The sequence below is a fragment of the Trematomus bernacchii genome, unplaced genomic scaffold (genome assembly GCF_902827165.1).
Source record: "Trematomus bernacchii unplaced genomic scaffold, fTreBer1.1, whole genome shotgun sequence".
Taxonomy (NCBI): Eukaryota; Metazoa; Chordata; class Actinopteri; order Perciformes; family Nototheniidae; genus Trematomus; species Trematomus bernacchii.
The window spans coordinates 27466648-27485040 of NW_022987720.1; the positions used below are offsets into that span (position 1 = coordinate 27466648).

General features: G+C 42.2%; 2 protein-coding genes across 2 annotated transcripts; one reads left to right on the top strand and one right to left on the bottom strand.

Annotated features, from left to right (window-relative positions):
- The first annotated feature begins 620 nt into the window (after positions 1 to 620).
- On the top strand, positions 621 to 9960 carry si:dkey-110g7.8 (GTPase IMAP family member 8). The gene is made up of 6 exons (XM_034143087.1): positions 621 to 1229; positions 2646 to 3204; positions 4435 to 4532; positions 4614 to 4745; positions 6288 to 6878; positions 6977 to 9960. The coding sequence occupies exons 1-6, from the start codon at positions 1199 to 1201 to the stop codon at positions 7048 to 7050; spliced, it is 1485 nt and encodes a 494-aa protein (XP_033998978.1). The 5' UTR covers positions 621 to 1198; the 3' UTR covers positions 7051 to 9960.
- Positions 9961 to 14525: 4565 nt separating this feature from the next.
- On the bottom strand, positions 14526 to 18049 carry atf4b (activating transcription factor 4b). Its single transcript, XM_034142974.1, has 3 exons — positions 17873 to 18049; positions 16428 to 16892; positions 14526 to 15771 (listed from the first exon to the last, which is right to left on the bottom strand). The coding sequence occupies exons 2-3, from the start codon at positions 16792 to 16794 to the stop codon at positions 14843 to 14845; spliced, it is 1296 nt and encodes a 431-aa protein (XP_033998865.1). The 5' UTR covers positions 16795 to 16892; positions 17873 to 18049; the 3' UTR covers positions 14526 to 14842.
- Positions 18050 to 18393: the final 344 nt, after the last annotated feature.

Here is an 18393-nt window from a genome sequence, read left to right on the forward strand (position 1 = left end):
GTTTACGGCAGAGTGGCAAGTCTAATTAAAGTGTTTGTTTAAAAACAGCTGCGACGCAACAGAGTTGAAACAACGCCCCATTACGTGAGAGTACGTCAACGGCTAGAACATTTTAGAGGTTTTAAAATATTATGTATGCACTATGAAGAAAATAATAACCATATGTTGGTTAAACACGTGATTGTGCTTGGGTCCTTGAATGTATCTCGCCATATAGCGTGCATAATGAACCTGTTCAGGAGCCAAGGATGAGCTCATACATTCAGGGTGATTTATAATTAGTATACCCACCATCCGTTAGAAATGACTCACAACCAGTATCACAATAAGATGCTATTTATTGAAGGTGTTATGTATTATATAAGCTGTGGCTGCATGTCTTATATCAATATTTCAATTCATTCATGCATTATAGCCCACATCCCCTCCCTGCTTCACAAAAATGTTTTTGATGTCTGCAGGCTTCATATAAATAGTTGTGTTTGTGCACGATGATGCAGCAGCTGGGGAATACATCCAGCTGTAAACAGAGAACAGAGTGCTCCCTTTCTGCCCCCCTCCTTTCCTTATTCTCTTTCATTCTCTCCCTCTCTTTCTCTGTCTATCCATCTTTCTATCTGTCCTCCTGACTGCAGTCTGCATACAGTGCCACGCTGTTGCTGCTGCTGCTGCTGCTGCTGTGTGATACGAGCAAGTGGGAGGACCAGCTCTCTCTGTATTTCCTCAGAAAAAAAATGACGAGACATCTTCTCGGAGCTGCTGCAGCACGGGTGGATTTGGCTACCAGACTCCTGCATTGCACAATCTCTCCCCTCTAGCTCCGGCAGATTAAATAGACAAAAAAGGGAGACGAGGAGAAGAGCTGCAGAAGGGAAAGGACGAGAGAGAAAAAAGGAGCCATAGTGGTTTTGAGGGGGTGTGGAGGGTAATAGGTTTGTTTTACTAAGGAGAAAGAGGGGGAGAGGTTGAATGGCAGAGGGAGGCAGGGGTACACAGACGATAGTGTGGGTTACACTGCAGTAGAATGAGGGTAAGGGAGAAAGAGAGAGTCGAGAAGCATTCGAGCTGCCAGCCTTTCAAACACCACTCAGGATCCGTCGCTTTCTGAAGAGGCTCGAAGAGGAATCCAACCGTGGAGGCGAGAAGGAGAAGGAGGAGGGGGGCCGAGGAGGAGGAAGCCAGAGGTTCAACACACAAGATGGCTGCTGTGTCCTCTGCCTCTGACACTGGTGAGTAGGTTTTCATCCTTTGCTGCACACCTTCCCCCCCCCCCACATCACTCATCATTCAGTCACAGCACCATCCGGGGTAAACCCTCACAGCCATTTCATGTTCACGCAACCAAAACATCCTCAATACTGGGAAACTGTTGCTGGGAACAACTTCCTGTGTTTCACATCGAAAGTGTCAGCAGTGATGAGTAATGGGGGTAAATCAATTAACTTTCCTCACTCTATGTTCCTCCCTCTTGACATATTCACACAGAGCGGGCATCTACCCTCTTGCCTTCCTGGTGAACATTCATATCTGTGACGTCGTTTATCAAAACATGTATCCTCTTCATGTGATTGCTAAATCATATTGTGTCCACATGTCACTCTCTTTGGAAGGAGTCCAAAGTCTGTCCTTTTTCTGACCCAATTCTTTCCAAAAGCTAGGGACAGATGAAAACAAAGAGGAGGCATGCTGGGAGGGAGATTAAGGGGAGAGAAGGGGATGAGGACAAGAGTGAAAGAGGGGGCGAGGAAAAGGAGGTTTAAGAGGTATGAGGTAACAAGGAGCTCAGATAAGAAGAGGAAAATCTAGTGACAGAAATAAAGGATAGAGGATACAGGGGAGATTGAAAACACCAGAGTAATAAGAATGCAGAAGAACACAAAAAAACTTGGACAAGACCAAACTTTGGAGACAGAACAGGAGATTAGAACAAACCAAAGGATCAGGATCATTTCCTCTAGGGGCCAAAGTCAGAAAATAAAATCAACAAACCCATCCTTGGAACCGAACGAGACTTGAGTCTCCAGGTAGGATGTTTGCAGTTTGACACGCCTTCCAAAGAGATCCAAAAAGGGAGTAAAGAGATCCGACGTGTTTAAAAGATAAACGTTTAATTTAAAATCAAAGTAACAGCCACAATAGCTTGCTATAAGACAAACAAAAGAAAGTGTTCTGTATGTGTGGACAAAATAATGTATGTTAACGCTCTCACCTGAGCTCTGGATTCATGCCCTCATATAGAAACCTGGGGAAAAAGGAAAGTACGATAAGATAAAGATACAATTTTGTTTGTTAATACCAATTTGGTAAAACGTTTCGTCAGCATGTTAAAGCAAGGTATTGCACATCATTTGAATATGAAAAAGAGTAGAAAATAAACAAACATAAACCTAAAATAGAAACATCTCAAAATACAAAAATAAAACAGAACTAAAATGTACAATATATACACATTGACAGTGAAAGATTACAATATGTAGACGATCTATCAAATAAACACTACCGGCCAAATTCCAGCCCCGGGCAAGGCTCCATATTGGACCTCCAAAACAAAGTGAATCCATTTACCTAACCCGAAGCACAAAAAGTTATCCAACTGAATAAAGGGGCCAAACAGAGATACATTTGACCACACTTTGTTTCAACAGGGGACCCCAGAAGCCGACAGCCCCCTGAGCGCAGACTCCTGATCCTGGGGGGGCCTCAGTCCGGTAAGACCTCCACGGCCAACAGCATCCTGGGAGATGAAGTCTTCGATGTTGCGACGGAGACGACCCACAGCAACGTGGGTCAGACGGAGATCTACGGGCGGCGGGTCACCGTGGTGGACACCCCGCCATGGGCCATCCCCAGCGACCCAGCGGTGGAAAACACAGAACCCGACCCCGAAGAGAACGCCGGAGCCGAGTCGGAGAACCCGGCACTGCCTCCGCAGAGCCTGGACAGCGAGGGGCCCTGCATGGGGGCCATCCTCTGCCCTCCTGGACCCCACGCCATCCTGCTGGTGGTGTCGGTCACCCAGCCCTTCACGGAGACCGAGAAGAGGGCAGCAGATGAGCAGCTGGGGGCCCTGGGAGGAGGGACCTGGAGGTATTCTATGGTGGTCTTTACTGGGGTGGACAAGCTGCCTAAAGGGGTCTTCATTGAGGAACACATCGCCAACACTGGAGAGGCCCTGCAGTGGCTGGTGGAGAGATGCGGTAGCAGGTACAATGTTTCTCTTTCATTCTCTCTGAGTTCCCCTGGAAATCGATCCTTAACAAAGACACTCTTTCTCTGTCTTGTCTGTGTTAGTTTAAGCAGAACAAATCACAAACTAAAAGAGCACTCAGAGAACAAAGACCTACGCCAAGGACAAATGTACTATCTCCCAATGTTAATGAAAGTGAAAAATTCTTTGTGTATCTGCTCCTAAATGTAATGGGTTCTTTCTTGGCCCGTGCTACATTCTTCCACCAAGTGTTATTAAAACGTCGCCCATAGCTTTTACGCAATCCTGCTGCCAAACCAACCAAACCGAAAACATAACCACCCCTTGGCTGAATATAATAATTACTGAATATTGTGGTTGTAGCAGCAGTTAAATGGACATTGTCAATTGTCAAAGTCTCTGTACGCCTCTTGGTGAGTACTACTGCGTGTATGATAAAGGGCCCTTTTTTCCCTAGTCCAGTTAAAATACGCTTGCAATCTGATAAATTGCTTTAAGAGATGTCATTTGAGTCAGCTTTAGTTGGGGCTGAAGACTACAAGTTTGTAAATGGATTACATCTGAGGGGATGGAGCAACAGAATCTACAACTAGCATAACACACCCTATCTCTGACAGAGGTTTGGACGGTCAAGTTGCATTGTGGTTAATGTAGGTCGAGCACCTTTTTCACAGGCTGTCCTCGCCAACTGTACACATCTCATGTTATAAACCATTAAACTTTGATTTAAGGGCTACTCCGGCGGCTTAGTATTGCTGCAGAGGTGGAGATATTCTGACTTGTAGTCATTCATACAGTACAGATTGTAAAACACCCAGTCCTACAATGTTCACTTTATATTTTGAGGGTTTAAGTTTCAAGCCTAAGCTGTGATAACCTTCAAGATATTGCCAGTCTTTGTTTTGTTTTTCAAGTTTTCATATTTTAATTTCAGGGCCAGATGCAGTAAAAGGAAAGTGGAAAGTCTCCAACATGTCCAAACAAACACCACCTACCAGTTCTAAAGAATCTAAAGGGAAAACAAATCTCTTGGAACAGAGAGTCTAGTCATGGGAGATTTTTTGTTTACGAAGACCGAACTGATTGCTAAGTTAAAGCTCTACGCCCACTGAAAGTGAAAATTACTGTTTATTTCATGAGTAGGACCCATCATGATGAGTAAAGTGAACTTAATGTGGAAAATTGGTTCAGGGTCTCTTTAAAAACACGTTTTTTTCCACCTGCAGGTATCATGCCTTTGATAACACTCGTAAAGAAACCGAAGACAACACGCAGGTTCCCGAGCTGATGGAAAAGGTTGAGGAAATGATCACTGACAACCAAGGTTTGTTTTGACATTAATATTAAGTAGGTTTTGCATTATTAATGGGCGAACAGTGGATAATGTATTGTTGCTGCCACGCAGGCTGGTACTTTGAGGTGAACGAGTTGATTTTACTGGAGGAAGAGCAGGCCCGACGAGCTCTGGAGGAGGAGACGATGAGGATGGAGGAACATGCGAGGCAGAGGGATCAGATGATCGGAGGACCTCCCAGAGGTATGAGGGGGTTGTGTGTGTCAGAGTGTATTCATTTGTGCAAGTGAGTTAGTCATGCGGAGAAGTAGACAGATGAGTGCACGTGTCATAATGCTGCTCCAGAGAAAACAAAACTCCAGTATTGGTGTTCCAGGAAACCGCTTACTCATTATCAATCAATATTTCTCTCTTTATTCCTAACTAATGCAGTGGTCAGTTGGAGGGAGGCCATGAGTAGTGCATGCCTGTACCACACAGGCCAATTACTCAGCCCCTGGAAGTGCTTATCACAGCAATTTTGAGAAACGTTCATCCAATAGACTTCAAAATCGACACTGAATCCCTTGGGTCCTCAGCAAAACAATGTCAAGTGTGAAGTTGATTGGATCAATGGTTCTTGAGACATTCTGAGGACAATCATACATATGTACATAGACAGACCTTTATAATGAAAGATGCTGCTACAACGCCAACTATGGGCCAAATGGGACCTAATTTGGAATGTTTTCGGTATATATTTGTTATGTTCCATACTAAATATGGTGATAATGCTGAACTTTGGTTGGAGTAGTAGCAAAGATTGACAGGTTGCTACTACAGGGCATAGAAGTGTTTGGGTGTTGTCCGTGTTTTCCACAACTTTAACCCTTTCACAGTGTGTGTTCAGTTCACAAAAGTAATTGCAAGATTTAAGTGACCTTAAAATGTATTTTGTTTGAAATGTGCTCCATAAGTCAAAGGCTGTGGTGGGAATGTATTTATCAAATGTGGATAGAGAATCAAACCATTCAGCTGTCTTTGTCGTATTTTATTTCTTGCAAGAAAGTTCAGTCAGTCATACGGAGAGCATACAGTCTGCAGAGTGAAAGACGAAGAATAGAGTTTGGGTTGCATATTTAAACACAGAGAGAGGAGAAAGGGAGGGGTAAAGCTTGGTGATAATGAAAAGAGCATTCTGGAAGTTTAGGGAGTTAGGGAGGCCATATCAGGAAGTTCTCAGTTCAACTGAGTTGAAGGTCATACTGTGGGTACACATAGAGTGTAACTAACAACATTGCAACAAATCATCTCAATAAGGAATGTTCCCAAGCTTAGCTAAATATAGATAAACATTAGCAAATAAGAATCACACAATGATATTATTAAAGTAAGTGAGTATAATATTTTTCTATTACAAAGGCCAATGGGTGACATCACAGGGACTACATCCACTACTCATGTACAGTTTATAGTCCCAACGAACCCAGGGGAAAAAAAGAAAACAATTTGACTTTGACTTGTGGTTCAAACGTTACAGGCCAAACAACAAAGTTGTTATATTGCAATCATCACCAAATTGAACAGCATTCAATGGCACTTCCTTTGATCCCACGCAAAACTCTGCAAAGTGTGAAGTGGATCGGATGAGCGGTTCTAAAGATATGCGAAGCACACAAACTCACAAAGACTGACAGAGATTTCTTGATTTACAGTTAGACAATTTCTCATTATCTCATGTTGTTTTTCCCGCTATCTCTTGCTCAATATTCCACTCTTTCTTTGTCTGTCTTTCTGGTCTTACAGAGTTAAGACTGCTCTTGTTGGGCTGGAAGGGCGTTGGAAAGAGTTCGGTTGGAAACTCCATCCTGGGCCGTCGGTACTTTGAGTCGGGTCAGGAGACAGAGCTGTGCTTGAGGAGGCAGGCTCTCGTGTCCGGCCGTCGGATCACAATCGTCGACACCCCCGGCTGGGACTGGTTCTCGGTGAGGCGAACCCCGAAGCGCATCCGGCAGGAGTCCCAGCGCGGAGCTGCCCTCCTGCGACCCGGACCCCACACCCTGCTGCTGGTGCTTCCCGTCGTATCGTCCCTCACCGCCAGGAAGAGGCGGACACTCCTATCCCACATAGAGACTCTGTTTGGGGACAATGCGTGCCTCCACACCATGGTGCTGTTCAGTTGTGGTGATTGGCTTGGCCGCACGCCCATAGAGGAGCACATTCTTAGAGGCGGGCGGGAGCTGCAAAGACTACTTGAATTCTGCGGGAACTATTACCACGTCCTGGACAGTAAGATTCCTGGCAAGGACAGGAGTGTGTCAGTCCTACTGGATAAGATGGAGGAGATGATCAGAGAAAACGGGGACAAGGCCTTCCTCCCCATACAGACCGAGTGGTGTAAGTTAAACAATTTGTGTTAATGTCTAAAGGTTGTGTCTAATCACTGAAACAGTCTTATTATATATTGTTCTAATTATTCGTCTTGTGTTTGACAGTGAGTGAGGAGAGCTCTTACTCCTCTGACAACACGGAGCCTGAGGACGACTGTCGAGGATGCCAGGTGCAGTGATACCATCGCACTCAATGGAAAGTGGAAAGTCTCCAACAGGCCCAAACACCACCTCACGTAACTTAAACCTCATCTCGATATCCTACTCCAATTCCAAAGAGTTTAAGGGAAAACAAATGGCTTGGAACGGGGAGTCTCCTCAATAGTAGCTCTTTTGTTACAAAGACTGAATTGATCGCTAAGTAAAAGCTCTACCCGGACTGAAAGTGCAAAATCTCCTCAAACCAAGAGGAGGAGAAATATTCAGCTTCTGCTTCAAGGGACCAGAGCCTGATCCCTGTCCGCAAGCATGTACACAGATATTTGCTGCTGCTTAAGAGACCCTGTTTCAACACTGCAGAATAAAGAATTACTCATAATCCCAACTATGTCCTCAGATTCAACTGATACAAGTAAATCAAAGCCAAAAAGACAATATTATCATGACCACTAAGATTTGGCAGTAGGACTAATGTCTGCACTAAGTTTGACTCTTTTGGTTGTTGAAAGACTAAGAGAGGGTTTGCACCTAAAGGCCTAGCTCCTCAATCAAACCATTGCAAGGATAAGCCATTGTTTCAAACTTCTAAAAGGTCAGTTAGCGTCCACAAAGGCGAAACTCAAACAGTCCAGAAGTTGTTAAAAGGTGATGTAAAGGTTGTATTCGAATTGTTCATACAGTTGCCTTGACTGTGTGACGTACTCTATGCTGTGACTAGACTATGTGGCTTAAGTATCAATTTGGTACATTTTACTAATTTAGAGGCTTTGTAGTTAGCTAGCTGGTTTTGCTAATTTCACCATGCTTTCATGCGTCTCTGGCTTCAGATAATGAGCCAACAGTGGGGTGGATTGTAAACGGTTAATACGTCACCTCATGCGATAGGAAACTATGGAGCAGCTGACTGCTAACCTTCGGGCAGTTTCCTACCGTTTTGCGCTAGCTAGCTAAAGTATCACTTTGGTAAATTGTACTAATGTAATGGCTGTGTAGTAAGCTAGCTGGTTTTGCTAATTCAACTGAGCTTTCACGCTAATCTGGCTACATAAAATGGGTCAAACTGTCTGCTGGGTTGTAAGCGGTCCATCCGTCACTTCATGCGCTAAAAAACTACGGAGCAGAGAACGACTTTCTTTCTGGCAGTTTACCGGGTTGCGCTAGCTAGCTAATTATGTGTAATTTGTGGTCAGACAAACAGTATATTCATCAAATTCAGCGGTAGTAAATGCGAAAATAGGCTACTTGTTTACCAGTCATCAAAACAGGAAATAAAATGTTTTTTTATCCAATGAAATTGCACATAAAGGTACGCTACCTGTAATTGGTTTGAAAGGTGCATACCAGAAATAACCGCGGTTCGTCTGGGTCCGTCAATAGACAGACCCAGACGAACCGCATCAAGGTAGTTAACGCTACATATATTTCACACTAGTTACCCCTTTCTACATCAAGTGCCATTAGTGTCATTCACTTTGAATTAGTTTGAATCAAAAAGGGTTCAATGGAAATGGTTTGAGTGAAAGAGGACGAAAGAATATAAATCCGAAAAAAAGAACAGTGTGACAAAAAATTCAAATGTTTACTGGAATTTACATTTTGAATAGAAGAAAAAACTAAGGGATTTAGACATAAGCAATATTACAAATGTGATCATTAACATTTGATTAGTTTCTGCTCAGGGAGTCAGGGTTAAATTGCTTCCTCCAGGGCAAAATCTGGTACATTTACAGAAACGCTGATTAACGCTAAACGCAAAACTGCAGACGTAAGTCACATATTAATTCAGAGTGGAGTCTTTTCTCTGAGTATCTGCTGTAGTTTGCTGGAAGTAAAAGAGAGTCTGTGTTTGCGCTTAGGTTGTAATTGGTTCCTTTGGTTCTTGGAAAAAACAATATTCCATCTTCGTAAATCACTCTGAGCCCACCTCTGCTGTAGCGTTCATGCTGGACAGTTCCAGGAGAGGCTGAATTGAAACTGTGTGCAGTCTCAGATCCCTGCGGAGCAACTTTGGGCTGGCTCTGCTTCACTGTTTTTTGGTCATCCTGCGTCCAATACATTTATCGACAAGGCAGATTCAGCTACGTGCCTCAGCATCAAAGCGGGAGAGTGGGAGTACTGTGCAGCCATGCGGCAGGGCAGTATCCTATAGGCTTCATCAAGCTTTCGCATGCTACAGAAACAACATAACCTCATGAACCATTTGAGCTCACATAGGGCTTTTACTACCTTTTTCTACATCAGTGAGACATCTAAAAAAAGTGATGTTTTGAAAAAAAAAAAAAATGATATATACTCAGCTCTCAGCGGCATGTTAAGACAATGCATGCAGATAACTGGGTGCCTATAGAGTTGAAGGCAACCTCACTTCGTATTCCTCTGACTCTTGCTAAATCTATGTGAATTTCTGGCGTGTCATTACATCCCTCTACAGCAAAATAAAAAAGATAAAAGTGGACGAAAGAAAATTCACACTCTGAAAGGTACAAATAAAACCGTATATATAATATGTGACCGATACCACTGCCATGCTGTAAAATGTTTTTTTCTACAAATGGTGTAGTCTAAATATAAAAAAAAAACCCTGACACTGCTTTCCCTGTGCTTTACTGACTCTGTGCTTCATCTAGTGATGTAGGCTACCGCAGCACTTTGTGTGTCTAGCATGACTTTACAATTTGATATGAGGAAAACATTCATTTGGAGTCTTAGAGTCCCACCTCACCTGTGAATATATTGTATATGCCGTGGATATTTACAGTGTAAAACATGTTATGTTGTGCGGCTTTTTGCGAAGCATTTTACACTGTGTAAGTTCTACCACTTTACTGTGGCCAAAGTGATGTTACTTCCTGTGTTGTCCTTCCTAAATGGTGATTGCAACATCAGTGTTTTGCTCATCCTCAGACAATAAAAGATATGGATATATATAATGTTGTGTGTTTTGAGATTTTTATCTTATCTCCTCTATCTTTCTTATATTCTTCAGGTGCTCGGTCATGTGTGAAGCTAATCTCCCATTTAACAGCTCCCATTAGCCCAATATATTTCAGTCATATTTATGATTTTATATCCAAGGGCCTGTTATGGTTGTGTGATTTTTGAAAACCTTTTTTATTGCCTTTTTATATAATACCGTAATTGATGCTGACTCCTCACTCCTAGCCGGTAAGTAGGGGCCTCGTGATTAACAACTGCTTCAGGAGCAAACCGGGGTTTTGGCTAGGATAAAAACATGCCTTACCTAGTCTGTCTTTGCCATGTCTTGGCCTTTTTCAAAGCTATAAAACTGACATTATAGAAATCTCTGTATCGTTTTGTACAGGAACATTAGCCGATTAACGACATCCTGTCAGGGTTGAGCAGGTTGTGATGATACTGCGCTGAGGCTTCAGAGCTCGGTTTCAGTAATCCAGGAAGTTTTTGTGAAGCGTGTGTATCGAGGCTTGTATCGTTTTTGGCCAGTGACGTCATCGATGACAAGAAGAAATCGACTTCTTAATATTTAATAAACTATGAATGTTTCATATCCATGTAACGGGAAGAAACTCAGCTAACTGATCTTTTTTTTTTTTTGCAAAAAAATCACAAAGCTAACGCTGACCCTCTGAATTAGCCACGAGCCAAAAAAATGCTAACGGCGTTTGCACAGAAACTCACTCATAACACCCTTATTACTTATCGTAACTGCACATCCAACCCCTCAATTAGCATCGTGAGAAGACACAGAATCGACAGGTATATAATATATCATCACTCCATGATAAGAACTCGCAACATAATAAACAACAAAAACAGACATAACACGTGGCGCTAGGTAGCAAAAACGACAATATCTCTTACCTTCGTTGTTGTCTGATCAAAAGTTGTCTTCAATGGCATTAAAACGATAAAAAGTTAATCCATAGGTTAATCCAATGTGTCTGTGTGTCACTTTGAAATGATTTTTGATAATCCATAAGCAATAAACCTACTTTTCCGGTTTCAGATTTCAGAGCGTGAGATAGGTTTCGGTTTACGGCCAACTGCATGCGCGAAGCCCCCACTTTTTTTTGGTAACGTTGGTGTGTATGTGGAAATTCCCCTTCGATTCTATTCGCTCTAACGGTTCAAAAGAGATGTCAATCATCAAAAACGCCCATTTCCACCCAAATCACCCCAGAGGTGGAGTTTTCTTTGCTAAATCTCTCTAAAAAGGTCAAATGTCACTTGTTTTGCATCAATCTTGATACAGGGTACTTATTATATGTTGTACTTTGGATTCCTAAAGCTTTTAGTCTACCAACCCATCATTCAAGGGTGGTTTTCACTATAAGTAAAAAAGAATATTTGGACGGACACTATCACTTACAGTTTTTTACTATGTTCAATCTGAATTTTCTTTAAAATAAAAAACATCTATATTGATTCTGACTCTTCTACATCCAACTCACAGGTTTATCATTACTTTGAGAAAAAAGATTATAAATGTTCCCCTTTTTAGAAGTGTAGTTATGGTCATTTGTTCTGGAAATGTCATTTTCGAGTCTGAGACCTGAAAAACAGGGATGGGGTTTAACAGGTTAAACAAATACATTTAGCGTATACCTTGCCAAACATGTTAGGACACAGTAGGCATAATATGCTGTAATCTGTACAGGTTTGTTGATCTTGTCTTGTATTATATGTCATCATGTTTTAACCAACTTTAAATGAGGAAAAAGGATGTGGCCTTTTGTGAATATGTAGTTCAGAGTGTATTCATCTTGATCCAACCTTCTTTCTCTCAAATACAACAATGGAGAGTGGAAGGTAAACATAATACAATGGTTTACTAAATTACTACTAAGCCTTATGTTTACTGTGATGCTTAATGTTATAGGTCATCTGAAGCCAAAAGGTTCCCATGAAAAATGAAGGCATTTACAGAGAAAGTATTTACAGTTAGCCAAGATTGTTTTGTTTTGTTCTGGAGGAAATGTTTATCCCATTGTAAGTAGCTCTGCACCATCTTGACTTTGGCCTTCCTCCAGATAAAGATCGTCTCTAAGCTATCTGGAAGAAAGCCTGGACCAATTACAGTGTGCACAGCCGGGTCTGTTGTTGGCTGAACACACACACACACACACACACACTTTCTTTTGGGTATTATTATACAAGCTGTGCCGAGGTCAGCACTCTCTTTATCCCTCTCTCACTGACTATCCTATTCTCCCACAGACTTTGACAAATGAAGTGTTTTAAGCACACATTATGCACTTCTGGTCTCTTCGAAATAAATATCAGCAGAGGGAGAAATCACATTCAAAGACATTTTATCTGAAACTGGTGGGACTGCGTTTCATCAGCAAAAGGATTGGACTTTTTCCCATTCAACACACCCTCATTTAATGTTCTGCATAGTTTAGCCCATTAGATATCAGAGGGTCAGCGGTGGAAGTGTCCTTGGGCAAGATACTTAACCCCAAATTTCTCCCGTAGGTATATCCTCAAATTTGAAGTGTATATAAGTGGCTTTGGATAACATAAGCTCAAAAACATGGGGCGCTATTGGGGGGTTTCCCTTTCCAGTAGTGTAGTTTTTGTTCATGGAAATGGTCTGCAAAGTTCCCTCTGTGGAGGAAATTCTTAAGAGAAACTGATAAATGATTCATGGACAATAAAGGAAGTCAATATACAAGTGAAATCGATCCCAAATGTAGGAACAGAGCTACTTCCTCCTCAGAGGATAGAGAAGTTCTGCACCCAGAACACAGCTTACAGTCACACTATATAGGAGAGAAAAGCCAACTGGTCCCACCCTTAAATTCCCTTAGGCAGGGGCGGACTGGCCATCGGGACGTTCAGGACGAATCCCAATGGGCCGGTACTGAAGTGGGCCGGTCGGATGATGTGGGCCGCTCGGATAAGTCACTAGCACCCCCCCCCCCCCCCCCCCCCCCGTCGACAATTTCCTCGTGGTATTTACTTGCGGCACCGAGGTGGGCCGCTCGGATAACTCACTAGCACCCCCCACCCACCCCCGTTGATGATCATTTACCGAGGTGGGCCGGCGGTACCGAAGTGGCCGGTCGAGAGTGGGCTGATTTGTAGTCCCAGTCCGCCCCTGCCCTTAGGCATCATCTAAACATCCCCACCATTACACCATAAAACCCCCCTCGTCCTTAACCATGACACGACACCATCCAGAGGGAGTTTCTCTCCCTCACACAAAACATCTGTCATCTCTAAGGATACACTACCTTAGGATACCTATTATTAAAAATGACATTTTATGAAGATTACACTTTATTTAAGCTATAATATCACCATTTCCATGACACACAAACTGGCATTGTTAGTGCAAAAGAAGGGCTTCGTGTTTCTGTGTTGCATTGACCTCACATGACTGTCAGTGATTGAATCCATGGGCCTGCAGCACGCTGTTGGTCAGGCGGGCTTCATTATCCTCTAGAGGCTCCACTCAGATGGACAGCCACAGGTCCATTGTTATGTGTTATCAGATCGGGAACAAAAACTCTTTGTTGGAGGCAGGGTTAAACTCTAAAGACTGAAACCCATGCAAAACTCAACCTAAACTAAGGTGAATTGCATAGATCGCCTACAAATCACCTGCACTGTTATGTATTTTTATAAAACGGACAAGTCAAATCAAGCAATCTGATTGGTTCTTAGCCGTGATATAATGAGCGTATATCACGGGTAGAATTGTAGTTACTTTTCACAACAAGTCAGTATCCCTCCACGTCTGAGAAAAGCTACAACCGTTACAACTGTTACATTACGTCCGTTACGAAACTAACTAACTAACAAAGCTTAAGATGAAAACATGTAAGGGATAATGTGCAGCAAGGACTTATTGACCGTTGTTAAGGACGCTCACATCTGGGTCAATATCACTATAAAGTCACTTTGGTGTCCCCATCAGAATCACTCAGTTATCATGAAAATGTAGCAGAATAATGAAACTCTGAGGTCTTATTATAAAAGGCCAAACATTTACACACATATCAGTGCAATGATAAGTCTCTTGAAATGTGTTTCCTTCATTTTATACCTTATTTTTTAATTGGATGCTTAAATATATGCCAGGTAAAATAGGTTGTAAATTAAACCTTATTCCTCTTACTGTGCTTATGTATGCACCAAATGCTTCTCAGGTATAAACATGATTCTGCACTGTCATGTAATCTTGGTTTTATTTTAATGTGTTTTATTTGTCGTATTTTCACTGTTTTTATTTATTTTTATATTCCGTGTAAATACTTCTCTTATATAATAATAATAATAATACTTAAACAAATATTGTCTTTTTATAATAGTTCTATTTTTGCTCCTTTTCTTATTCCCTCATACTTAGTTGTATGCACCACTATTAACCACACCCAATTGCTTGCATGTTAAACCTTCTGTTCATGCCATATAAACTAGCATTCATGTATTGTGACGCATGTAGAATTCATGTAGCATTAATAGTATAGTATAAACACAATTATTGAAATCACACCAAAAGACTGAATTACGTTTAAGACTCTTTATTAAGAGATGGTCCAATTTCACTATAATACATCATTATTTAAAATACATCTTACTGGCAGGCTTGTAGGGTCCAGAAATAGAATACATACATTACAAAAAACACACAAGTTGATATACTGAATGGAAAATACTTGTTTCCATACTCTATCGTTTATATTTAATACCAGTGTATTAAAAAGGAGGTGTGTCCATACTGTACGGACAGAACACATGCCTCACTGATGCTCATTCTTAAAAAGTATGTAAGCCCACTTTCTCATAGTCACTTTCTCTCACACACACTTCATCTACCGGTCACTAGGGGTCATCTTTTTTGCCCCTTGCCGTTCGCACCTCCTCCATCAGCTCCTTCAGGTACTCGATCTCCCGGGCCATGGATTCGGCTTTCTCCGTCAGCTCCATGTTCTTCCTCTCCAGACGTGTGTGCTCCTCAGACTGCGTTTCCTGCTCGCTCCTCTTCTTCTGCCGGTACCGCGTGGCAGCAGTCTTATTCTGCTCCATCTTCTTCATTTTCCTCGCCTTCGGTGCTTTAAAGGACGTCTTTTCGTCACCTTCCCGACCTTGTGGCTTGACTTTGACGCTGGGAGACGGCGGTGGGCTGGTTCTACATGCAGGCTCTGGGTAGGGTCTGCTTCTGGGGGAGGGTTTTGGCGGAGGGGAGGAGGAGGAATGAACGATCTGCGACGTGGCGGTTACAGTGGTGATGCCGATTTCCTGTTTGGGGGCCAAAACAAGAAGGATTCGGGTGGGGGACAGGGAGAACACTATCCTGGCGACTTGAGGGATGACTGGAGCCACCATCGGCTTCATCTCGCACTCCGAAACGTCCACTTCACTGCCCAAATCTAAGGTGTAGGCCGGGGAGGACGGAGAATCGACCAATGGGGACGCAGGATCTGGAGATGCGGGCTCGGATTTGATTTCCAGCTCCGGGACGCACAGGGGAACGTCCTGGTCATCGAAGTAGCATTCAGGCTCATCCAGTGTAATAACAACGGGAGGATCTGAGCACACAGTGGGGGGAGGAGGGATACTTGGAAGAGAAGCAGAGGGGAGATTTGAGAGAGTGGGCAGTGGGAGGGAGTCAAGCTCCATGGGGCAGTCAAGGGAGGCGAGGAGGTCTTCTGAGCAGCTGGGGGAGTCTTCGTCGGGGATCAGAGAATCCAGGTCGAAATCGCTCAGATCCACCCTCTCTGCCATCCAGTCGAAGTCACCGAACACATCCTCTGTGGGGGCAGAGAAGGCAGGGGATTAACAACGGCTAAAAACCAACATTTTTTGCTTTTAATTAGCAAAAGGATGTTAACTTTTGTATTGTTTCATTGCAGTTATTATATTCTTTTTTTACCTTTCTATCCCAATAAAGTCAAATGTTATCATGTATATGCTGGATGTTTCCTAATAGGTCTTAATATTTGACAATTGAGAGTAGAGCTGCTCGATTACGGCAAAAATCATAATCTCCATTATTTGGGTCAATAATTGATATCACGATTATTAAAAACGATTATCCATTTACTTTGAAAACATCAATTTATTTGAACAGTATGTTTTTAACAGTTGATTACCATGAACTTTAAGTATAATTCAAATGAAAAAATAAAAAAAATAATAATTTAAAAAAAAATAATAATAATTCAAAAAAAGATTTTTAAATAAATAATAAATAAAATAATAAAAAATCGTTTTATTTCAATTATGTTGTTTTCATAATCGTTGCAAGCCAAAATCGTAATTGCGATTAAAATACGATTAATTGAGCAGCCCTAATTGAGAGCCTTATTTTCTGTCCGTCTTATGTTGTGTGCTTAATCACTTTGAGCTGCATCCTGTGTATGAAAAGTCCTATACACATAAGGCTTTTTTTAATGTCTATTATTACCTTTTATGTCATCTGAGACTGAGTTCTGTCTCAGGTGACCGGTGTGGCCCAACCAGGGGAGGGACAGCAGGTCAGACTCCATCCCATCTTTGTCCCCCTGCAGGAGGAGGGAGGACGGCGAGGGAGGAGGGGAATAAAATGGAGGAGGGGAGGAGGAAGTGGACAGCGATGAGGAGGTGAGGGGCGACACAGGTGACGTGTCCCCAACCAATGAGGTTCCTCCTCGTCCTCCTTCTTCCTGTTGATCTGTGAGGTCAGGGCGTGAAGAGGGGAAGGTGATGAGGTCAGCCATGGGAGAGGAAGGAGCCCAGAGAAGGGCCTCCATGTCTTCCAGGCCAAACAGTGAGTTTGTCATCATCGTGGTCATAGTGGCTGTTGTTGGTCACGAGAGGGGACCGTGATAGGAAGGGTTTGAAGTCTTTTATGCTGTTGTAAGCAGCAGTGGTGAGGGTTTCCAAGAAGGACCTGGGGATGGGGAAGAGAAGACATTTGTGGGTGAAAATCAGATCATTAGAAACATAATGAAGTTATTAATAAAGCCTATCTAGAGGTGTCCGCTGTCAAGTAAGAGGGTTGGACTCCTGAGAGCGCCGAACATTTCAGGCAATGTCATCCCTTCTATCTCCCCCTTTCAACTCTTCATCTCCAATAAAAGGCACTCTGGCCAAAAAAATATATATTAAAGTTATATTATTATTAAAAAAAAATAATAATAATAAGGGCAAAACATTACAGTAACTTAGAAAAAGCTAAAAAAAATAGCTTGTCTAAAAATGTGATTATTCAGATTTCAAAGTGTCAACAATATAAATATTATGGGTAAATAATACTAGTATTAATAATATAGTGTCATGTTTAAAAAAATAATGATTCTGATCCCATTTTGGCTTAACACCGCCCCCCCCTGCAGTGCTTCACATCACGCGCTCCCACTCTGCTCCCAGTCTTGTGACTCTGACGTCAGCCTGTCTCCTCACATGACGTCACCCTCCCTCTTTATAAGCAGCCACACTTTTGTCCTTATACGCCTTCACAAGCCGCCATTTTAACACACAAAGAGGAAATGAACCACTTTGCCAGCTGCCACGTTGCCACCTCCATGGTTGCCACCCATGACAATAACACTGATTATATTTAACAAATGTATCAAAGCTGTCGTTTGATTAGATTGGATAAAATGGTCTAATTACTGTGTTTAAGGAACAAAATGTAACTTTAACTCATGTGAGGTTTTGCGTCAGCCCGGTAGATAATACCATTATCTAGCTAGCAATTCGACGATTTAGATAAAGTAAATCTTAGTTTGAAGTGTCAAAAATAATCTTAATTGAAATGTGATACAATGTCGCGCCCGCGGGAACGTCACGCTCTCGAGGCGCGGCCACGCTAGGCCGGACAGCTGTCATCGACCAAATATTACTTAATAATAATAAAATAATACTTACGACATGTTTGCTGAATTTGAAGTGACTTAGTGCACTTGTTGGATGCACTGTTTGTTGGCTGCTGCTAGGTCGCGGCACACTTTCACGCTGCCATTTCGCCAGAGGTAGCGATGATCGACGATGTTAATGTTTGTTGTTTCTCTGAAGGGAAAATGGCGTAGGTCGTGCGGCTGTGCATATATACTTCAAGCGAGGACTGGCCGTATCCTTCCGCATTGCAGACGATATCACTCCGCCAGTCTGTTTGTCTTCCACATTCCTTGAGTTCTTTGCTGCCGTCCGAAAAAGTAATCCCTGGTACAGGTATTACTGGTTGTGTTTTAGGATATTGTAATGTAACTCGCATAAACGTTTATATATATTTATCATATTAATAATTATTCACATCCGTTTATATTTATCAGATATACCTCTTTCTAGATGGATAGACACAAAAATAATGAAAATTAAAATAATCATTAGAATTTAAAAATGTATATACACAGTAAAAAATACATATATTTGTATGTATATTCTATATA

Coding starts and splice junctions, on each gene's coding strand:
- si:dkey-110g7.8 (XM_034143087.1), top strand. CDS start 1,199: ATGGCTGCTGTGTCCTCTGCCTCTGACACTG. Junction 4,533..4,613: donor AATGATCACTGACAACCAAG/GTTTGTTTTGAC, acceptor GCTGCCACGCAG/GCTGGTACTTTGAGGTGAAC. Junction 6,879..6,976: donor CCCCATACAGACCGAGTGGT/GTAAGTTAAACA, acceptor TGTGTTTGACAG/TGAGTGAGGAGAGCTCTTAC.
- atf4b (XM_034142974.1), bottom strand. CDS start 16,794: ATGACCACGATGATGACAAACTCACTGTTTGGCCTGGAAGACATGGAG. Junction 15,772..16,427: donor AGTCTCAGATGACATAAAAG/GTAATAATAGAC, acceptor CTGCCCCCACAG/AGGATGTGTTCGGTGACTTC.